Here is an 18537-nt window from a genome sequence, read left to right as displayed (position 1 = left end):
GCTATAGTTGCATATCCAAATAATTCATCAAGTAACTCATCAACAGTGGGAATAGGGAAGGTATCCTTTATTGTGATGGTGTTTAGTGCTCTATAATCAGTGCAAAAACGCCATGTCCCGTCCTTCTTTTTAACCAAAAGAACTGGTGAACAAAATGGACTGGTGCTTGGAGTTATGATTCCCTCGTGCAACATTTCCTCCACCATTGTCTCAATTTGTGCTTTCTGACTATGAGGATATCGATAAGGACGAACCTTAACAGGTTTGCTGCCCGGAATTAAGGGAATAGCATGGTTGTGAGACCTGTCCGGGGGTAACCCAGTGGGTTTGTCAAACACCTTCCGGTAGGTGTACAAGAGCACGGACAAATCTGGATGAAGGTCAACAGGTAAGTCCAGCCATTGGTCCTGAGGGACATCCGGTGATTGAAATTGCAGGGCATAAAATTCTGCAATAGCATGGGTGTTACACATCCGTCTTATATGGTGAAATTGAGCTTGACTTGGTAATTTAGGTTTAAGACCATGCAATGTAACAAATTCTCCCTCCAAATAAAACTTCAAAGTCAGGGCACTATAGTCAGAAACATGGGGACCCAATGTAGCAAGCCAAGCAGCCCCTAAAACCAAATCTGCACCAGCTACAGTAAGCAAATAAACTGGCAACCGGAGAGTATGCCCCTGAACTGAGACTTTAAGATCCTTTAATAATCCTCCCGCCATGAGAGAATTGCCATTACCAACCAAGACGGGAAAGCTAGGAATAGGCTCAATAGGTAATTTCAAGTAATGAGCCAAGCGAGGTTGTAAGAAATTGTCTGAACTCCCACTATCAAGCAAGATTTGGACAGTCACACCATTTATAGAACCATGGAATCGCATAGTTCCTAATCCCGGGGATCCGTTCAGAGCATTGAAAGAGACATGATGCTCAGGGGAGATTTGAGCATCAGAGTCTAATACTTGGTCAGGAGGGTCAGATTCTAACAGTGGATCATCACCTTCATCCACCTGAAGTAGTAGGTATTGCTTGTTAGGACAACGATGGTTAAGTGAAAATTTTTCATCACATGTGTAACAAAGGCCCTTATCACGCCTTAACTGCATTTCAGCTGGAGATTTTTTTTTGATATTAGATGGTTTTGGTGGATAATTGAAAGGTTTCTGGGAAGGTGAGGGCAGAATGGCAGGTAGAGAGTTGGTTTTCTGGTTTGTGTTTAGATTTGCTGATGTTGGTTGATGTAGGTGTTTAGAATAGTTGGGGGTGAAAACGGTTTGGTGGAAGGGGTATATTTTTCCTCATAAAGCTTAGCAAGAGAAACTGCCTTAAGAAGAGAATGAGGACTCTGGGCAATCACATCACGCCGAATATCCGGTTTTAACCCACCAATGAAGCAATCTAAAAGAGCATCCACTGAAACTCCTGAAACTCTGTTAGCCAAAGCAGTAAATTCAAGATAATAATCATTAACAGAACTCAGTTGTGACAGCTTAAACAAGGTAGAGCGTGGACATTCAAATGGAGAAGGACCAAATTCCAACTCTAATGCACGAGTAAAAGCAGCCCAAGATTGGAATGGGCTATTCCGATTCACCATCTGAAACCAAGGAAGCACATCCTTGTCCATGTGCACTGAAGCAACTGTCAAACGTTGGGGATCCGAAGTGGAATAATACTCAAAAAATTGTTCAGCCTTGAATATCCATTGCAACACATTAGACCCATCAAAACGAGGAAAATCCAGTTTGATGTTTCGTACCTAAAAGGGTTGTGAGTTCCCCGCCGCTGATTTTGAGTTCGAGCCACCGATGGTAACTTTTTCAAGAGCTAATTCGAGCTGCATGAACCGTTCCGTATACACTTGATCCCGCTTTTCCATCAGTTCCAAAATCCTCTTGACATTAGAATCCAACTCCTTCAAGCGAGTATTCTCAGCCATGGTGGAGATGAAAGCACCAAATGTAAGGGAACCACAGTAAAAGGGAAAACAGATTCAAGCAACTAAGAACAAAGAGATCCTGTTTTGTATTGTGTAATCAGTATGGGTTTCTTACAATGTAGAAAGCTAACACTGATATGGTGAAAACAGATACAGAAATTAACTAACAGAGGTAAAGGAAAATAGACCAGTGAGGACAGAATAGAGAGAAATTCCCATAGAGGGCCAGAGGAAGAGGGAGAGGTCACACTTGTTCATTCCCCCTTTCTATTTCTCTCAATTTCTCTTATATATTTACTTAATTTCCCAAACATAACCCTTGAGTGCAGTGCTGGCCATTCTTTTTCTCCCACTTTTGCGATTCACCTTGATGGCCTCATCACCGTCCACGTGTCCCACTTGTGTAACAGAATTTGTGTGCACCACATTTGTCCCTCTTTGTTCTTTACTCGTTACACAAACCCTAATTTATTTACCCTTTCATTTATCAGGAACTTAGTCATGATGTTTACATTCTTCTTGGGTATATATAATTAAATATAGTGCTAGACCACATATATACCACCGTATGAGACTTTGTCCATTGGTGGAAGTGGAACTGGCATTAGATAGCAATTTCCAAAGGAAGATTAGAGTGAAACAAAATGTTGATGGTGAGAGGACATGACCACTCAAACAAAGTAACTCAATCAGAAGTATGAACCTTGACTCCACCGGTGTGAAGGGAGCCAGGAAGCTTCTGGATTGCAGTTGATTTGTCCTGGTTCCAGTACCATATATATCCACCATGAATGGCATGGTTAATAATAGATCAGTAGCAGATCCCACATCGGGTGAGAAAGCAAAGTGGTGAGGAGGTTTGGGTTATAAAAGTGAAGTGAGTACATATGTTTAACATAGTATAAATGAAAATAAATATAGTTAACTAATTTGAGTATTTGTATGCAGTTAGTGTTACATCCTTAAAATTTAATAATCCACCATCTAGCACAATTGGTAGATATCTAAAATGAGTAAAATCCTTAAGCATAATTTCTATGCCTTCAAATTTTAGTTGTTAGCGCTGCATAAGGGCAAGTTTCCGCCAAGTGAATTGCTTCGTGGATTGCTCTGAGGTGCATAAGGTGATCACAGCCAGTAGTGATGTCCATAACTATTGGCATGGGGAGGTGATTCTTTTAATTCAAGCAGTGTTAGCTAGAAACTGGAGTGTCTCGGTCACTCTTGTTCCCCGGGAACGAAATATGGTTGCAGATGCGATGGCGAAGCTAGCAGTGCAGGAAGGATATGATTGGAAGGTTTGAAAGCTTCCCCCGTCAATGGTGGTGCCTCTGCTTTGTCTAGATGTAGTTGGTTAGCTGTTTTTCTATTCCTCTTTGTAACAAAAAAGAGTTTGACTATTTGATACTATATATGGAGAATGATTTATTGAAAGAGATCTACTCATTTAATGTGATCTTCAAACCTTAACGAGATACCTTTAGAAACTAAAATCTAGTGATTCATGGAGTATTCTTTTAAACATGTATTTACCATTTTCTCTTAATAAATACTAACAAGAAACAAAAAAATCACAATTTTTTTTACCATATTTCTTAATTTGGGCCAAAAAATTTCAACCCACTTGCTATTAAACTTAATCATCAAAGTCAAAACGGTGCACTTCAATTGGTCTCTAAAGTCACACTATCTAGGGTTTAAAGCAGGTTGATCTCGCTCTACCTCGCAAGCAAAGCAAGTTCCTTTTTCCCCCAATTCTCTTCTTCCTCGCTTCAACTTTCGAGTTTCCTCTGTAATCACTCAAGGTACACCATTCTCATCATCGATTTTCTCACCACTGCAATCTTTCAATGTTAATCCACATTCGAATTTGCAGTAATCTGCGTTGATTTTGATTTTCTGCGTTAACAGCCGGCTGAAGAGGATCTTGGCCGTGCTCTCTGGCTCCCGCGCCGTCGTCGCTCGCAATCTGTTCCTGTTGCTGCCGTTTTGGTCTGTCCCGATTCGATCACGTCCTCTGCCCCTCTTTCTCTTTCTCTGGTCCTTATTTTTTTCCCCAAAAAGGGCCCTGAGTTTTCTCTTGATTCAATTCCGCAGCATTCACTTCCATTTCTTCTAATCTGCATTTGGAAAATTCGCAGTAGTAGATTTGTGCTTCCGCTCCGGTAAGAACCTTCAGCATCGTCAATGGGCATAACCGCAGGAATGGCAACCAAATTCGCGATTCTCAGGGGCAATGGGAGGAGCCTTTTAGGGTTCAATAGGTTGTTTCATTCGGTGCCTCCTTTAGCTGGAAGCATTGACATTGGAGTTCCCTCATCGCAACCGGTTTTGCCTGAGTTTACTTCCCCGAGTTTCTCTTTTGGTGATTCTATGGAGCTCATGGCTGTCCCCAAAAGGAAGGTAAGGAACCAATCTGACTTCACTGTCAATTTGGATTTCCTGAGATGTTCAATTTTACTGCTGGTGTGTCAATCATTAATGGAGTGTAGTGATTTGAGTGTGATAATCTGCACACTATATTAGCATCACCGTCGCCGTAATCGTTCTCAATATTGCATTTTGAATATATTTTTTATGGTTTTGTTTTGATGCAGATTTCTAAGTCTAGAAGAGGAATAAGAAATGGACCAAAAGCTTTGAAACCTATTCCTGTGCTTGTCCTGTGCAAGTAAGCTCTAGTCTGTTTCCTAATGATATTAGCTGTTATTGTTATGTTCTGGAAATATGCGGTGATTTCTCTTTATTAGTTATGATAGAGCTTGAGTGTCGAGTATTTGGGTGAAAAACAAATTCATCATAAATTGGTGGAATTGTCCTAGTCTTTTTTGTTTCCCCCTTCTCTCAAACCGACCTTTGTACCTATAGATATGTTGGATAGAAAAGAGAGGCTGCCAGGGAGGGGCGGAGTTTCTTTATTCTCACTCAGGGACTATGGTGAAAGACACTGTAGTCCATTGGCTCGTGTTAAGCCATGACAGGAGTGCAATGAAACGGTCGAGTTTCATATTTATGTTAACAAAGTGATGCTCATTATCACCATCGCCCTTGTATTCCTGCAATCTCTTCCACCATTAGTCAAACCTGCAAATAACAGTCAAGAAAAGAGAAGAATATGGAAGCATCCAGAGGCAGAGCTTCAGAGAGCCGCCTTACTGACTTCCCCAAGCTAATACTGTTGGGTTCTTGCTTGCTTGCCTAGTCACTCTTTGATCCTTAAATCTCACTAATTGAGATCCGTTACACATTGCTATGCCACATCAAAACAAAAGAATATATATAGTCACTAATATGCTATAGTTTTGTCTTTAAACCGTATGAAGCTATTTAGTCCCTAAAATTGTTTTTCTTTCTACTACTACTCAAACTATTCAGCGAAGTTAGAAATTTGCTCAGAATATCAACTCTTAATTCTCTGATACATATGTTGAAGGATGACTACATTTCTCGAACAAGTAGTTGTGACTTAAGATCGAAGTAGTACACTTACACCAGAGTACCTACATCTTGAAGGATGACAGCATTTCTTGACCTGGTAGTTGAGACTCAAGATTGAATCATTGAAGTAGTAGCACACCAGCACTTACACCACAGTACCTACATTTTAGTATTTAAGAACACTTTGATTTTCCCCATGTGTTGTAGGACAGTGAACCCTATTATTAAAAGAATCTTCCAACCAAACTGTTGAAAATTATAATCATTGGAAATATTGAATTTCGGAAGTGCTCTGTTTATTTTTAGTGTAGTGAAAATAGCTAGAAAACTGAGAATAATCAGAAAGATTAATTCAAAATGCACATGACCTACATTCGTAGGTTTACCCAGTATATGTGTATTAGATATGTTGTCTAAAGATAAATTCTTTTTCTGGTTTATATGTGAGCAATTAACTTCACTTCTTCTGCAGGGGTTGTGGTCGTGTCCGGCTTCCACACTACTACTGCTGTAGTGGGAAACCAAACCACGATCATACTGGTGAGCAGAATGGTCGAAACTGATCCACCTCTTTGTCATGGAGCACCATATGTTGGTTGATGGCAGAGCCACCGTATGTCTTGCTTATGATCATTAGTTACTTCATGGGATTAGCCATTTTCGTAGTAATGCTTTATTTCCATCTTGTATAAGCAATCCGATTGTAGGGTTGGAAGTTTTTGGCTTTAAAAGATAAATGCAATGGTGATGGGCAAAATTTATGAATTTTGAAGATGGTATTTTGCTTCCGTTGCTTTACCAATTGATCTAAAGGCTCACGTATAAATGGCATTGTTCTTTTGAAGCTGAATATATGTTGTTAGTGTTACTAATATTTGAACCAGCTAGATGTAGGAAATGAATCATATTTTCCTATGTAAACAAACAAAAATAGGAACCGCACCATTGCAAAAGCTTATTCATTGTAGGCTGAAGGACCTATATCATATTTATTAAACTCGATGTCCACCGGTTATTGGCAATTGCAACATCATCATTGCATGGGTGATGGGTTAATCTTAAAACCACTACCAGAGCTCATAATGACATGTGCAGCAAGGGTATATATCCTTGTCTAGTACCTCTGGATGGCGTATAAGAAAATTTGAGCTCAATCAAAGTCATCTATCTACATAGAACGAGTAAAACAGCATTGGTCCTTGAAAGTATAAAGTTCAGCTATTTTACTTCCTTAAAGAAGAAAATTTATTAAATGAAAGTTTTTTGAAGTATCAATGTAATGAACATGACAGTGATTTTCTTTCTCCATATAAAGATCAAATTGATCATAAAATTATACGACTGAAGATTCTTCAAGAACTTTTTTCTATGCACTTTCATGAACTAAAGTCTAAAATGACATTTTACTCGATAACAAAGTAATAAATTCTTTTCAAGAACTTCCTTTCCCTCAAATTAAAGAGAAATCCAGTAATTGCCAATTTGGGTTAGCGGTCTCAAACTTCGGGTTTAACTCTCATATCTCCATAGGTTGATAGTACGAACCCTTGCGTTTAGTAAAAAAAAAGGACAAACCCAATGAACGTCACACAAATCACTTCCTGACCTGAGTAATGGGCTATAGCTAAATGTTCCTCCAGCCAAAGTGGTCAAAGTTGTTCATATTCTCATGATGATCAATTTCAACAACACCTATCTCACAGTCTTCACTCTGCAACTTGCAATGCTGCACACCCTCGCACGCCTCATCATCCGCACCACAACCCCTCCTTCCAATGCACTCCTCCACAAAACCCTATCGACCACCGCGAAGGACGAGTACTTCGCCGCCATCCAACACGTAGCGAACATCGTCCGGCGCGACTTCTACCTAGAACGCACCCTCAACAAGCTCCGCATCGCCGTCACACCGGAGATCGTCTTCCGCGTCCTCCGCGCCTGCAACACTTCCCCCACCGAGTCCCTCCGCTTTTTCAACTGGGCTCGCACCCACCACCCCAATTACACCCCAACCTCCATCGAATTCGAAGAAATCATCAACTCCCTCGCCCGCGCCAACCTCTACCAATCCATGTGGTCACTCATCCACACCCACCACCGCATCCTCTCACTCTCCCCCGCCGCCGTCTCCTCCGTCATCGAATCCTACGGCCGCCACCGCCATATCGATCAAGCCGTCGAGGTTTTCAACAAATCCCCTTCCGTCTTTAACTGTCCTCAGGATCTCAACCTCTACAACTCCCTCCTCTTCGCCCTCTGTGAATCCAAGCTCTTCCACGCCGCCTACGCCCTCATCCGCCGCATGCTCCGGAAGGGTATCGCCCCCGATAAGCGCACCTACGCCCTCCTCGTCAACGCGTGGTGCTCCGCCGGGAAAACCAGAGAGGCGCAGCAGTTCCTCAGGGAAATGAGCGAGAAAGGGTTCACTCCTCCGGTCAGAGGCCGCGACCTTCTCGTGGAAGGGCTTCTCAATGCCGGGTTCGTCGAATCGGCGAAAGCAATGGTGAGGAAGATGGTGAAGGAAGGGTCAGTCCCTGACGTGGGAACCTTCAATGCTTTGGTGGAAACTGTTTGCAAATGTGGTGACAATGAGGTTGAGTTTTGTGCTGGTCTGTTTCATGAGGTGTGTAAATTGGGGTTGGTTCCTGATGTTAACACTTACAAGATCCTTGTACCTGCAGTTTCCAAGGTTGGGATGATGGATGAGGCGTTTAGGTTGTTGAATTGTTCGGTCGAGGACGGGCACAGACCGTTTCCTAGCTTGTATGCTCCTGTGATCAAGGCTCTGTGTAGGAGGGGTCAGTTTGATGATGCTTTTTGCTTCTTTGGCGATATGAAGGCGAAGGGTCATCCTCCTAATCGTCCGGTGTATACCATGTTGATAACCATGTGTGGCCGCGCTGGGAGGTTTGTTGATGCTGCTAACTACCTCTTTGAAATGACTGAGATTGGGTTTGTCCCCATTTCGCGCTGCTTTGACATGGTTACTGATGGGTTGAAGAATGCTGGGAAGCATGATTTGGCTCACAGAGTGCAGCAACTTGAAGTGTCTATCCGTGGTGTTTGAGAATTTTTTATTCAATTATCAATTGCGTTCGTACACTAGGTGAATTTCCTACCATGCCTTTCAAATAGCAATTGATTGTGAACAGAGAAAGCCATTCTTTCTCTCAGATGCAGAACCAGTTTTTTGCTCTCAAGTTCTGATGAGATGGGCTGTTGCAGTTCTGTGTTCTGATGATGGCATTGTGCTTATTAGAAAACTTTACACTTAATTGAAGTGAAGTTCAACAGCATCTTCATGGTAGAGATTGTTTAATCATCTTTGGAAGAGAAAAGTGAGTGAGCTGGTGAGAAATGAAAACTTGTAGAACCGTTATCTAGTTCATGAGGGGAGGAAATCATTTCTCGCTGGAAGATCATTCATATGTATCCATCTAAGATCCTAATTTTTAGCTCACAAGGAGGTTAGGCTTTTTGGAATTTCTGTGTTTTTCTCACAAAGTCAATCCACATGTAAATGGAGAGAGGCTGAATTGCAGATGAAGACATTATTTTTTCCATGTTAAAAAAAATCGATATTTTGTCCATGTGTTGGTGATTCATGCAAAGAACAGAAAAGGGAAACATCAGATAATAGAAGTATGTCTGATCATTATTTCAAGAGCAGCAATTTAGATTCTACTGGTGGTGAACTTGGTGCGGATGATACTATCTTAGGAGACAAGTGTTTGATGGAGGATGATACTGTGTCTCAATATTCAATCAGTCACATATCTCAACCTGATAATGAACTTAGCTTCCTTGATAATGATGGGTGGCTTGATTTTGGAAACTTTGAAGATATTGATAGGACGATGCTGTAAGAAATTCTCCTGTGTGACAAAAGTTTATTTGCCTTTTGCTTTGTATGAATGCCATTCAATTCATCATGATCATGATTTTCATAAATATCTGCATATATTACTTTGAAAATTGCAGAAATTGTGACTTAACTTTTGGAATGGGGAGCCTCAATAATGAAGAGGAGTTCTGCTGGCTCTCATCTTCACATGGAACTGAGGGATCTGATGATGCACTGAAATCTGACTTCAAGTTTTCATCTGCTGAAGCAAGTCCATTCAAAAGTATATCAGATAATAATATCAACCCAAATGAAAATATTGAAGGTCTGACAATTCATGATTGCAGCAGAAAGGCATCTCCTATTAATAAAAATCTGAAGTCTCAGATGAATGTCGACCATGATGCTGTTCCTGCTTCGTTATCAATGTTCAGTGAATCAGACATGATGTCCGGTGTTGAAGATGGCTTGGTGCATAAACCAAAGGTTGGAACCGTTTCTTTTCCTTTTTTTATTGTCAAAAAAGACTCATTTTACAACTTGGATTTCTAGTTTCTCAATTTCAGATTATATAGCTACAATTCTGTGTGGATTATTTAACCAAACCACACGGGTCGAGACATATATTCATACACAAAATGAACCTCCCAAAGGCATATGACACAATAAATTTGAGTTTGCCTCAAACCTTGTTAATTCTTAATGCCATTGAATTAAATTATTGAAGCATGGTATTACATGTGTATGCTATGATTTATGCACTAGACCTGATTGTGTTTGACATTTCAATGCTATATTGTCAAAATTTATATGTTTTAGAATTCAATTCAGTTGATATTTTGAAAATGTTAAGATCCCACATTCTCTAAAGATGTGACGAAATAGTCTAGACAAGGCTAAAAAGTCTAGATTTTTGGAAACTCGTGGGTAAAATAGCAATAAGTTATGTTGTAGGTTGTGATACCAATTAGAAGTTATACGGTCAAGTCTTTTAGGTATTGGGGGGAAAGAAATACACAGAATAATAAATTGAAATTGCTGTTAATGATATGTTGGATGTCATTACATGAGACAAAGTACTGACCTTTACATATACTAATTTATTATACTTTTAATCCTAATTAAATAAAGAAACAAATCATGAAATATAAAGAAATATGGAAACCTATCCTAAATATAATTGAAGATATTCTAAATTACTTTGAGATACAACCCAAATATGTGAAATGTTTTCCATATAGGTGCGTAGTAAAAAAATTCATGTGCGTACAGCCCAAATATGCGCGCAGTAATTTTTTAACATGTCCATCCATGCTTGGGCTTGACCTTTTTTGCTGTACTCAATTACGGCTGTTTTACCTTTTGGGTGTTTTGTTGCATTCATCTGGCTAATGCTTTATACTGAAGGTGAACTAATTTGACTGCCTGGTCTATTTAATTCAGGTGAACTTATAAACTGAAATGAATTGTCTCTTAATTTGTATGTCGCTTTATTGATAGATTGAAAGGAAGCTGTCAAAGCCATCAACAGGAAAGAGAAAAAACGGCTACCTAAATAATGGTGATTCTGATCACCCCTCTACTCATGTAGAGCAATATCCAAATCTGAAGCAATCCTTTGGAGACTCTTCCAGTGGAGTTACTTCTCAGGATAGCATCCACAAGCGCAGACCAAACACTGATTCTGAATCTTTAGGATGTATACAGATACAAACTCCCCTAATGAACGCAGAGTATAGTCATACTCATACTTCAAAATATACTTCCCTCCTTCCACCTTTTTCTGTATCTAGGTCTGAACATGATGGACATCCATCTCCTTCTTTCAAAGATCCATCATATGCATCAAACATGGACATTTCTCATGGTCATCCTTTGGAGGCTGCTGCCTTGAAAACAAATGATAACAGCAGAAATCCGTGTCTCTTCCATGATACAGAACTGCTAAGTGGGGGTTTCAAAAGTGAAAATATTCAAAGTTCTACGCCATTCAAAAGTCCAGGTCCAGCTCAGAAGGTAGGTCACCGGTTTGAAGATGAGAATGAAGGCCATAGTGAAGTTGGAGGAACTAGCATAGGGTTTTCACAAGAAATAGAGTCATCAAATGTGCAGGAAAATTCATCTATGAGCCCTGCACTGGATAAAGTTTCACATCAAACAAACAGCTTTTGCCAGCTGCAACAGATCATGGATCAGGTATTGGTGTCTCTTGGACTATGAAGTCAAAGTAACATGTCATACATCTAACTAATTTCAGTTTCTTCATGATAGATTTTCTTTTCTTGATTATGTTAATATTACTTCTCTAATCCTGCTTGGTCATATAAATGTTGTAAATATGGTGGTCAAGTCCTACTATCAACCAAAATTATGGTTTAAGGAGGATTTTATTAAGGGTGGTCCAGAATAAAGCCCGTTCTTTAAAAAAAAAGCTCTGTTGTGGTATTTGGCTTCCCCAAGTGAGGAGTATACCGAAAGGGAAATATATAGGATTATAAGAAAATCAACATTTGTGATTGTGATAAAATACATGCATGCATAATATATATATATGTATGTATATGAAACTGTTAAAATCTACTCTATTAACTTTCCAATCAATCATTGTAGCTACACACTTCTTTATTCTAAATTGCACTTCTCATTTTCGAGAAAACAATGTCCATGTTGCATGTTAAGAAAGTTCTTAGCGGGTATCCTCATTCCTGAAAATCAAGTTCAGTTTATTATACTCTTCTTTTGTTAAAATTGATTTTACTTGATTGCAGTTGGACATCAAAACCAAACTATGTATAAGGGACAGTCTATACCGTTTGGCTAAAAGTGCTGAACAAAGACATAATGATACCAATGCAAGTGGTCAAATGGGTGATGATGTTGATATGGCACAAGATGCAAACAGGTATTGCTCATTTTATTCATTTGTATATTTCTTGGTTTCTCACACCTCGACTACTAGGCAAAACCACCATTTACACATTGGAATCCTGATGCAAAAGAAAAATCATGTTTGCTAAACCAAACAAGTCCAAAACTTGGGAAAGGGGATCCTAATTACGAAAATTTATCCACCTTTCTCATCAAACTTGAATAAAGAATTGATTTGAATATTTCAAACACCCATGATTGCATTCCGTTGAAACTCTTGTTTTACACTTTCTTTTACTTGAAATAATTCCTGGTTCTTTCTTTAAGTTTGGTCTTAGAATGTGAGTCACCCTATGTACAACAGTTATTCGTGTGCACTGTTATCTACAAATTTTAATTCTTTTATCTAATAGTTGAAAACATATTTACCAATAACATTTTTAAAATATATTTTACTGGTACAATGGGCACTGAGTCAATTACTATTTCTCAATAGAAAGGAGAAGACAACATGTATTTTCATGTTTTGCACTTCATTCTTTGTTCTAGCTCTAGCCCATTATGGTTATCTATGGAAAATCGGTCTCTGAATTAATCCTTTCTGTTAGTTTAACACCTAGCTGTGTTCAGGTATACTGGATTCGCGAACATGGAAACTAATACAAATCCCATTGATCGGTCTATCGCACACTTGCTGTTCCACAGACCCTCAGTCAGATTCATCAATGTTGCCCATTAATGATCCTTTATCGTTCAAATCTAGTTCGACGGTATGCTTTCGTGAATAGCTAATATGCTTCAATAGTGTTTTTGCCCCCACTTCTATTCTCATTGGTTTAACTAACAGATGCATGGATTGGTGATCAACGCACCAATAATGACTGAGAAACAGGCTTGTCAAGAAGAATCTTCTGCTGGAGTAGAAAAGAACTCTTTAGTGGTAGCACCTAATGAGATCTGAATTTAACGTTGGCGTTATTGGCTTACAATGCTATGCTAAGCCACAAGATCGTGTTATGATGTGTAATTATTCAAAGCTTACTCAGATCCCTTAGTGATTAATGTTTTTGTATTTGATACCATTTTACTCATGTATAGTGTTGCTGATCATCTATTTAAGGTAGCGTATATGATGTAGATTGTAGAATAGAGGAGTGCTAGCAACACTCTCTTTTACTACATCTACCACTCTCTTTTACTACATCTACCACTCTCTTTTACTACATCTACAACTCTGCATGTAAAGATACATTTTTACCGTGCAGGCCGTTGATTAGTAGTCTCTTGTCAGCCTACTGAGTTTGTGGACATTTTCCAAAGCTGGGAAAATGAATCGATTCTAGAACTCGTATATACCATATTAGTTTTTCTTGTCGTGTAGGATGCTGTTGATTTCTTCTCGATTCTCCATTGGGTTTTCTTGAAACATATATGAAGCAGTATCACTCTGGATTAAGTATGACTTCTACACATACCATAAAAAAAGCTCTTCTACACTTTAATGCGATACACAAGATATGACAGACAAAAAAGAAAGAAACATGGTATCATGCTGTATTATCTAATTGGAACAAATTGAGAAATGTTAAAACTTTCATCTCTTTAATTTGGTTGAATAGAAAATAAAAAGAAAATGCCTATATTTGAAAACAATATCTCTACTAATTGATGAAAACTGCTGACAACAGAAAACAATAAAGACGTTTGGATAAATTAGCTAGTTTTCTCTCCAAAATAATGGAGAATAGATTTTATTTTTCTTTCATGTTATTTTCTTGTTTGCAACCAAACTTTTTGTTTATATTCAACAGCCGAATAAGATCCACTCTGACCAACACAAATCTAACTCAAATTACTAAAACAATATCGTTATCAGAATCGTATCTAGCACCTTGTACCTTGAAACTGTTAACAACAAATTTTGGCAATTTAACAGAAGCACCTTGTACTTCACCTTGTACTTCTCTTGAACTGTTGACACAAAGTTTGGCAATTTAACAACATAGTCCTAAACATCCACATGTCTCGCTATACCAGGTAACCTACACTGATAATGCTAATCAAACTGTTGCCTAAGGTGCATCTCTGTTTCACTCTTCCAGCTTGCATGAGATGATTGTCCCTTCATCCTTTTAGATTTTTCCTTGTCTTTGATAGTTGATCCTTTATTCTTAGTCTCTGTGCTAGGATCCTTTGGAGGGCGATCACCACACACAGGACATACCATCCCACGTGCATTGGAGAAGGTCTTAGGAATCCCACACTGCAAGCACATTCTGCAGAGAAACTGAATTAGTCAGACTCCAAGCAACAACAAAATATACATTACAGGCATATGAAATAGGACTATACTTCTTTAATATATTCATCAAGGTTACTCCAAGACCCGTTTGAAAGAACTTCTTTGAGCTTTATCTAATATCATAAATACTTAGGCAAGTGTTTGCAATAGCTTATGTAAGCTCATAACCTAATTGCTGTTTTTGAGCTTATTTTCATAAACTACTCAGATTCGCTTATAAACAGGCGCGTATACCTAACTATAATCTATTTTGAATTTATTTCAATAAACTTCTCAAATTAGCTTATAAATAAGAGCTTAATACCATAAGCGCTTAATTAAGCTGTTTACTCAAACACCCCCCAAGTCTGCACCTATAACAAAGGGTAATTGTAGTTATCCATTTGAAAGCTCATATCAGGTAACATTGCTCCAAGATACGCGAACTTGTGAAGGAGCTTTATGTACATACTACAAAAGTTCAGACAATACGCAGCACTTCTTGGTATTAAGAGTTATAATATTTATAGGTCTTTAATTACAACTCACTACTCACTAAGGAATAGATCATACCTCAAAAGATCTGCAGCATCTTCAGGAGTAGGATTGGTCACAGATGGCACCCGCTTGGTTTCTTCTGAGGTGCTCAAGGTAGTTGATGTTGGTGGTTGGCTACCATTGATATCACTTCTTACTCGCTCATGAATCCCAACTAGTTGAGGTTTTGCCTCTAACACCGCACCTATAAGAAATGTATCAATAAATACTATACTTTCAAAATGAATGGGAATGTAAATCAATACCCACTAACCAGATTAAACACAAAAAGAAGAGAAGATTCTTCTCTTCATTTTAATAAACTTCCAACTGAGTTAGCAACATCACAGTAATGTACTAATCCGTAAGAAAAAAAGAAGATTTAAACTGTCCATTTGGTTTCCCTGGTAGAAAGTGTATTTAACGAGTCAGCAACTTAAGCAATACGCCAAGAAGCATTTTGAAAGGGAAAGAGCCTGTTTAAATATGATCAGAAGCCATGCAATTTATTTATTAATTGAAAAAAGGCCAGATAATCTTCCTGAAAAAATCAAATTAGAAAAACGCAATGAGAAAAGAGCTATTCAATTGATAGTAATTCAATCCCTTAGCACAAGTTTGAATTTTTCATATTGTTGGAAGTCTCAACTCTCAATTGATGGGGAAAGAAAAACTTATAATAAGTAGGTTTCAAGGATTTTAAGTCTGATGTTCTTATAACTGACAATCTGTATATAAATCGAAAGGTTAATGCACTTGAGCTTAGGTATAAACAACAATAACGACAAAGTTTTTCTCACTGAGTGGGGTAGGCTACTTGGATGATATGAAGTCATAATGCTCTGTCATGTAGTAAATTTAAAGATAGGAATCTCAAAATTTCTCTTAATGATTTGACTTATAGTTTTTGCCTTCCTCCTCTACCTCGAGCTATAGGATTATCATCCATCTGGTCAACCTCCCAACTAGTGCATATGTGGATCTTCTAAATTACATGTTCGAACGACCTAAGGTGAGACTCTACCATCTTTTCTACAATGGGGTTACTCCAATTTTTGCTCAAATAATATTATTTCTTATCCTATCAGTTCTTGTATATTATCCAGTCATCCATCAAAACATCATTATCTCTGACTCTGGTTTTACTTATTTGTTGACAATCAGTTTCATACAACATTGCTTCATTTCTATCACAAATCACACCGAAGCATTCCTTCATTTCACCCACCCTGCTAGAATTCAATGGTTGACATCTCCCTCATTCTCCTGTCATTTAGTATAATATGATTTTATTAATTTTAAACCTAGCATTGTACATGACCAATACTTTAGGAGAAGAGGTCACCAATAAAAAAGTATGGCATTTCCAACATCTGTATCTTTTACAGCATTATCAGTTTTGTGTGTCTCATGGAGTGATCAATTACTGTACCAATCAACAAAGACTTTTATGATACGTATCATAAACAAACCTTACTCCTCCGTAATAATTGCACACCAGGAAATCATATCCACCATTCACATACATGATCATATTATCCTGGAGTTATAGCATGAGCAACCCCCATTATTTTTAATCCGCTAATTTAAGCCTAGCAACTAAACTTCTACAAGTAACAAATTAACAACCCAACAATCCAGAAAAAAAAATTCAATCAAGTGCAGAACAGCCACAGAGATTACCCTAGATACTCCACCTAGTTCTACACTACAGCAGGTTTTAAAGAGGCAACAAAAAGCTATCCAGAATCAGTCCCAGCACCCCATAAAAAGCTTGTAAACTTCCGTATTAATCCCTAAAACCCTTGAATATCAATCATATAAGTCCATAGACATCGGACACATTACTCTCTAAAAAGGACTAATATGGTCAAAAGAGAAATGTTTCGACGAATTCGGGGTTTACTTAAACAGCTTCATAACATTCACCATCCAAACCAAACATACCCTTTTACAATTAACACCACAAAGCCAGAGCTTAGTCATTGTATTGTACAAAATCATGAATGAATGAAAGAATACCTGAAGGTAAATCCTTCTTCACCTTGCGTTGCCTCCTACTGCCACGCCTCTCTTGTTCCTGTTCAGCTTCTTCTCTTACTGGATTATACTCCTCCACGCTATTGTTCAGGAACTGGGGTGGACCTGAAACCTCCATTACAGAAACAGAACAAAAATTATTCAAGAAAAAATAGAGCTCTCTACTGAAATTCGAAAGCATGCGAAAGGGGAATGAATGTTTATTACTTCGGAGAATGCGTCGAATGCGGAAGGAAGAGCAGAAGAAGATTGGGGGGGAAGGTGGTCGAAGATGGATCTGTCAGCAAGAGAGGGGTGGGCCGCCGTGGAGGGTTCACCGTCGCCGTCGTGGTCTTCGTCGGAGTTGGAGATGTAGGGTTGGTGGTGTTCGTCTTCGTCGGAAGAATAGCTTTGAAGAAGAGACAAACTCATCGTGTTTGGTACTTGTCACTGAGTAACACCAAACTCAACCCATAGCAGAAAACATAGGGCATTGTTGGAATGAAAATGGATCCATTCTTGAAAAAATAGAAGAAATTATCACATACAATTTTTATCTATTTTTATGTTTAGTTTTTTTGTTTTACTTCTTATATACATTTTTTTTTATCTCAATCCAACAATATTCTTTTGAGTGTTGAATGTTACATTAAATGAGTAGGTTAGTCTCGATTAGGGTGGAAATAAGTCAAGCCAAGCTAAGCTAGACTTTGCTTAGCTAAGCCTGACCAGCATTCTCTTTTTGTGGTCCAAGCCTAGCCTAGCCTGTAGCCTTTCAACGAGTTGAATTTTAAGGTCTGACTTGGTCTGTTATAAGGCTTAGCCTGACCTACAAGCTTACTTAAAAGCTTATTTGACATAAAATTTCAAATAAAGAAGATCAATTGGCAAACTGGCTAATAGGTCGAGGACTAATAGACCAGTGAGCTAATATGTCTTTTTATATATTATTGCATTTCATTTTCAAATAATAGACCTTGTATATTGCTCTCAAATAATATTATATAAACAAGTTGGTTGGTCTAGTCAAATAGGTTTTTTTTAATAGCTTGATATGATATTTTTAGTTTATCAAGCATTTTAAAAAGTTTATGTCCAACTTTTTTAATAAACAAATCAAGTCAGGTCAGGCCTCTGATGAGCCAAGTCGTAGGCCCCTAACAAGCCGCTTGGCTTGTTTCCACCCCTACTCTCGGTAAATAATTTTCTATACATACTACCTAAGATCGAACCTTGGACAAGGTGCTTAAGGAATCTAGTATCTATCAACCGTGCTAAATTTTATTGGTTTTTCTTTTTTTTTTATTTGATGAGTGAGAACTCATGAAACTATGATAAATGACTTTTTCATAATTCAAACTTGTATCAATATTAATTTAGTTTGTTTCCCTTTAGAGCAACATTTTATTGATTGCAAGAGATTTAATAAGATTGGATGCATTAATAAATACTTTGATTAATAGTTTAAAATATGCACAAATTTTATTTTACATCGAAAAGATAAATTATTACACCTTCAGGATTCATCTCTAAAGCTTCCCCTCCCATAAAAAGAATTGGATGCACCAAAAAATAGTCCAAAATTTAACCATTCAGTTCGATTAGCTTTCA

General features: G+C 38.2%; 4 protein-coding genes across 10 annotated transcripts; 3 read left to right on the top strand and 1 right to left on the bottom strand.

Moving 5' to 3' along the window:
• Positions 1-3600: 3600 nt before the first annotated feature.
• On the top strand, positions 3601-6142 carry LOC130711817 (uncharacterized). Of its 7 annotated transcripts, none has more exons than XM_057561571.1 (5): positions 3601-3744; positions 3851-3931; positions 4084-4342; positions 4537-4610; positions 5850-6142. In XM_057561571.1, the coding sequence occupies exons 3-5, from the start codon at positions 4127-4129 to the stop codon at positions 5938-5940; spliced, it is 381 nt and encodes a 126-aa protein (XP_057417554.1). In that variant the 5' UTR covers positions 3601-3744; positions 3851-3931; positions 4084-4126; the 3' UTR covers positions 5941-6142. The 7 variants fall into 7 exon arrangements, with proteins under 7 accessions (XP_057417554.1, XP_057417553.1, XP_057417557.1 ...); XM_057561570.1 differs by having other exon boundaries at positions 4081-4342; XM_057561574.1 differs by having other exon boundaries at positions 4037-4342.
• Positions 6143-6967: 825 nt separating this feature from the next.
• Positions 6968-8454, top strand: LOC130711815 (pentatricopeptide repeat-containing protein At5g18390, mitochondrial). Its single transcript, XM_057561568.1, has one exon. The coding sequence runs from the start codon at positions 7047-7049 to the stop codon at positions 8442-8444; it is 1398 nt and encodes a 465-aa protein (XP_057417551.1). The 5' UTR covers positions 6968-7046; the 3' UTR covers positions 8445-8454.
• A 45-nt stretch (positions 8455-8499) lies between these two features.
• Positions 8500-13290, top strand: LOC130711814 (protein LNK1-like). Its single transcript, XM_057561566.1, has 6 exons — positions 8500-9239; positions 9359-9707; positions 10722-11417; positions 11990-12123; positions 12720-12859; positions 12937-13290. Exons 1-5 carry the CDS (start codon positions 9022-9024, stop codon positions 12826-12828), a joined length of 1506 nt encoding a protein of 501 aa, XP_057417549.1. The 5' UTR covers positions 8500-9021; the 3' UTR covers positions 12829-12859; positions 12937-13290.
• A 627-nt stretch (positions 13291-13917) lies between these two features.
• LOC130711816 (uncharacterized) lies at positions 13918-17452 on the bottom strand. Its single transcript, XM_057561569.1, has 4 exons — positions 17155-17452; positions 16930-17059; positions 14944-15112; positions 13918-14365 (listed from the first exon to the last, which is right to left on the bottom strand). The coding sequence occupies exons 1-4, from the start codon at positions 17356-17358 to the stop codon at positions 14146-14148; spliced, it is 723 nt and encodes a 240-aa protein (XP_057417552.1). The 5' UTR covers positions 17359-17452; the 3' UTR covers positions 13918-14145.
• Between the last annotated feature and the right edge of the window lie 1085 nt (positions 17453-18537).

Source organism: Lotus japonicus, chromosome 4 (assembly GCF_012489685.1).
Source record: "Lotus japonicus ecotype B-129 chromosome 4, LjGifu_v1.2".
NCBI classification, from domain to species: Eukaryota; Viridiplantae; Streptophyta; class Magnoliopsida; order Fabales; family Fabaceae; genus Lotus; species Lotus japonicus.
The sequence above is the reverse complement of the archived record's forward strand: the minus strand, read 5'-3'. Positions and strand labels throughout refer to the sequence as shown.

What these genes read in the sequence shown, in the direction of transcription:
- LOC130711815 (XM_057561568.1), top strand. Translation starts at nt 7,047, where the DNA reads ATGATGATCAATTTCAACAACACCTATCTCACAGTCTTCACTCTGCAA.
- LOC130711817 (XM_057561571.1), top strand. Translation starts at nt 4,127, where the DNA reads ATGGGCATAACCGCAGGAATGGCAACCAAATTCGCGATTCTCAGGGGC. An exon ending in TGGCTGTCCCCAAAAGGAAG is followed by an intron (nt 4,343 to 4,536) that starts GTAAGGAACCAA and finishes GTTTTGATGCAG; the next exon opens with ATTTCTAAGTCTAGAAGAGG. An exon ending in CCTGTGCTTGTCCTGTGCAA is followed by an intron (nt 4,611 to 5,849) that starts GTAAGCTCTAGT and finishes CTTCTTCTGCAG; the next exon opens with GGGTTGTGGTCGTGTCCGGC.
- LOC130711814 (XM_057561566.1), top strand. Translation starts at nt 9,022, where the DNA reads ATGTCTGATCATTATTTCAAGAGCAGCAATTTAGATTCTACTGGTGGT. An exon ending in GATATTGATAGGACGATGCT is followed by an intron (nt 9,240 to 9,358) that starts GTAAGAAATTCT and finishes TGAAAATTGCAG; the next exon opens with AAATTGTGACTTAACTTTTG. An exon ending in ATGGCACAAGATGCAAACAG is followed by an intron (nt 12,124 to 12,719) that starts GTATTGCTCATT and finishes AGCTGTGTTCAG; the next exon opens with GTATACTGGATTCGCGAACA.
- LOC130711816 (XM_057561569.1), bottom strand. Translation starts at nt 17,358, where the DNA reads ATGAGTTTGTCTCTTCTTCAAAGCTATTCTTCCGACGAAGACGAACAC. An exon ending in CATTCGACGCATTCTCCGAA is followed by an intron (nt 17,060 to 17,154) that starts GTAATAAACATT and finishes TCTGTAATGGAG; the next exon opens with GTTTCAGGTCCACCCCAGTT. An exon ending in GATGCTGCAGATCTTTTGAG is followed by an intron (nt 14,366 to 14,943) that starts GTATGATCTATT and finishes GTTTCTCTGCAG; the next exon opens with AATGTGCTTGCAGTGTGGGA.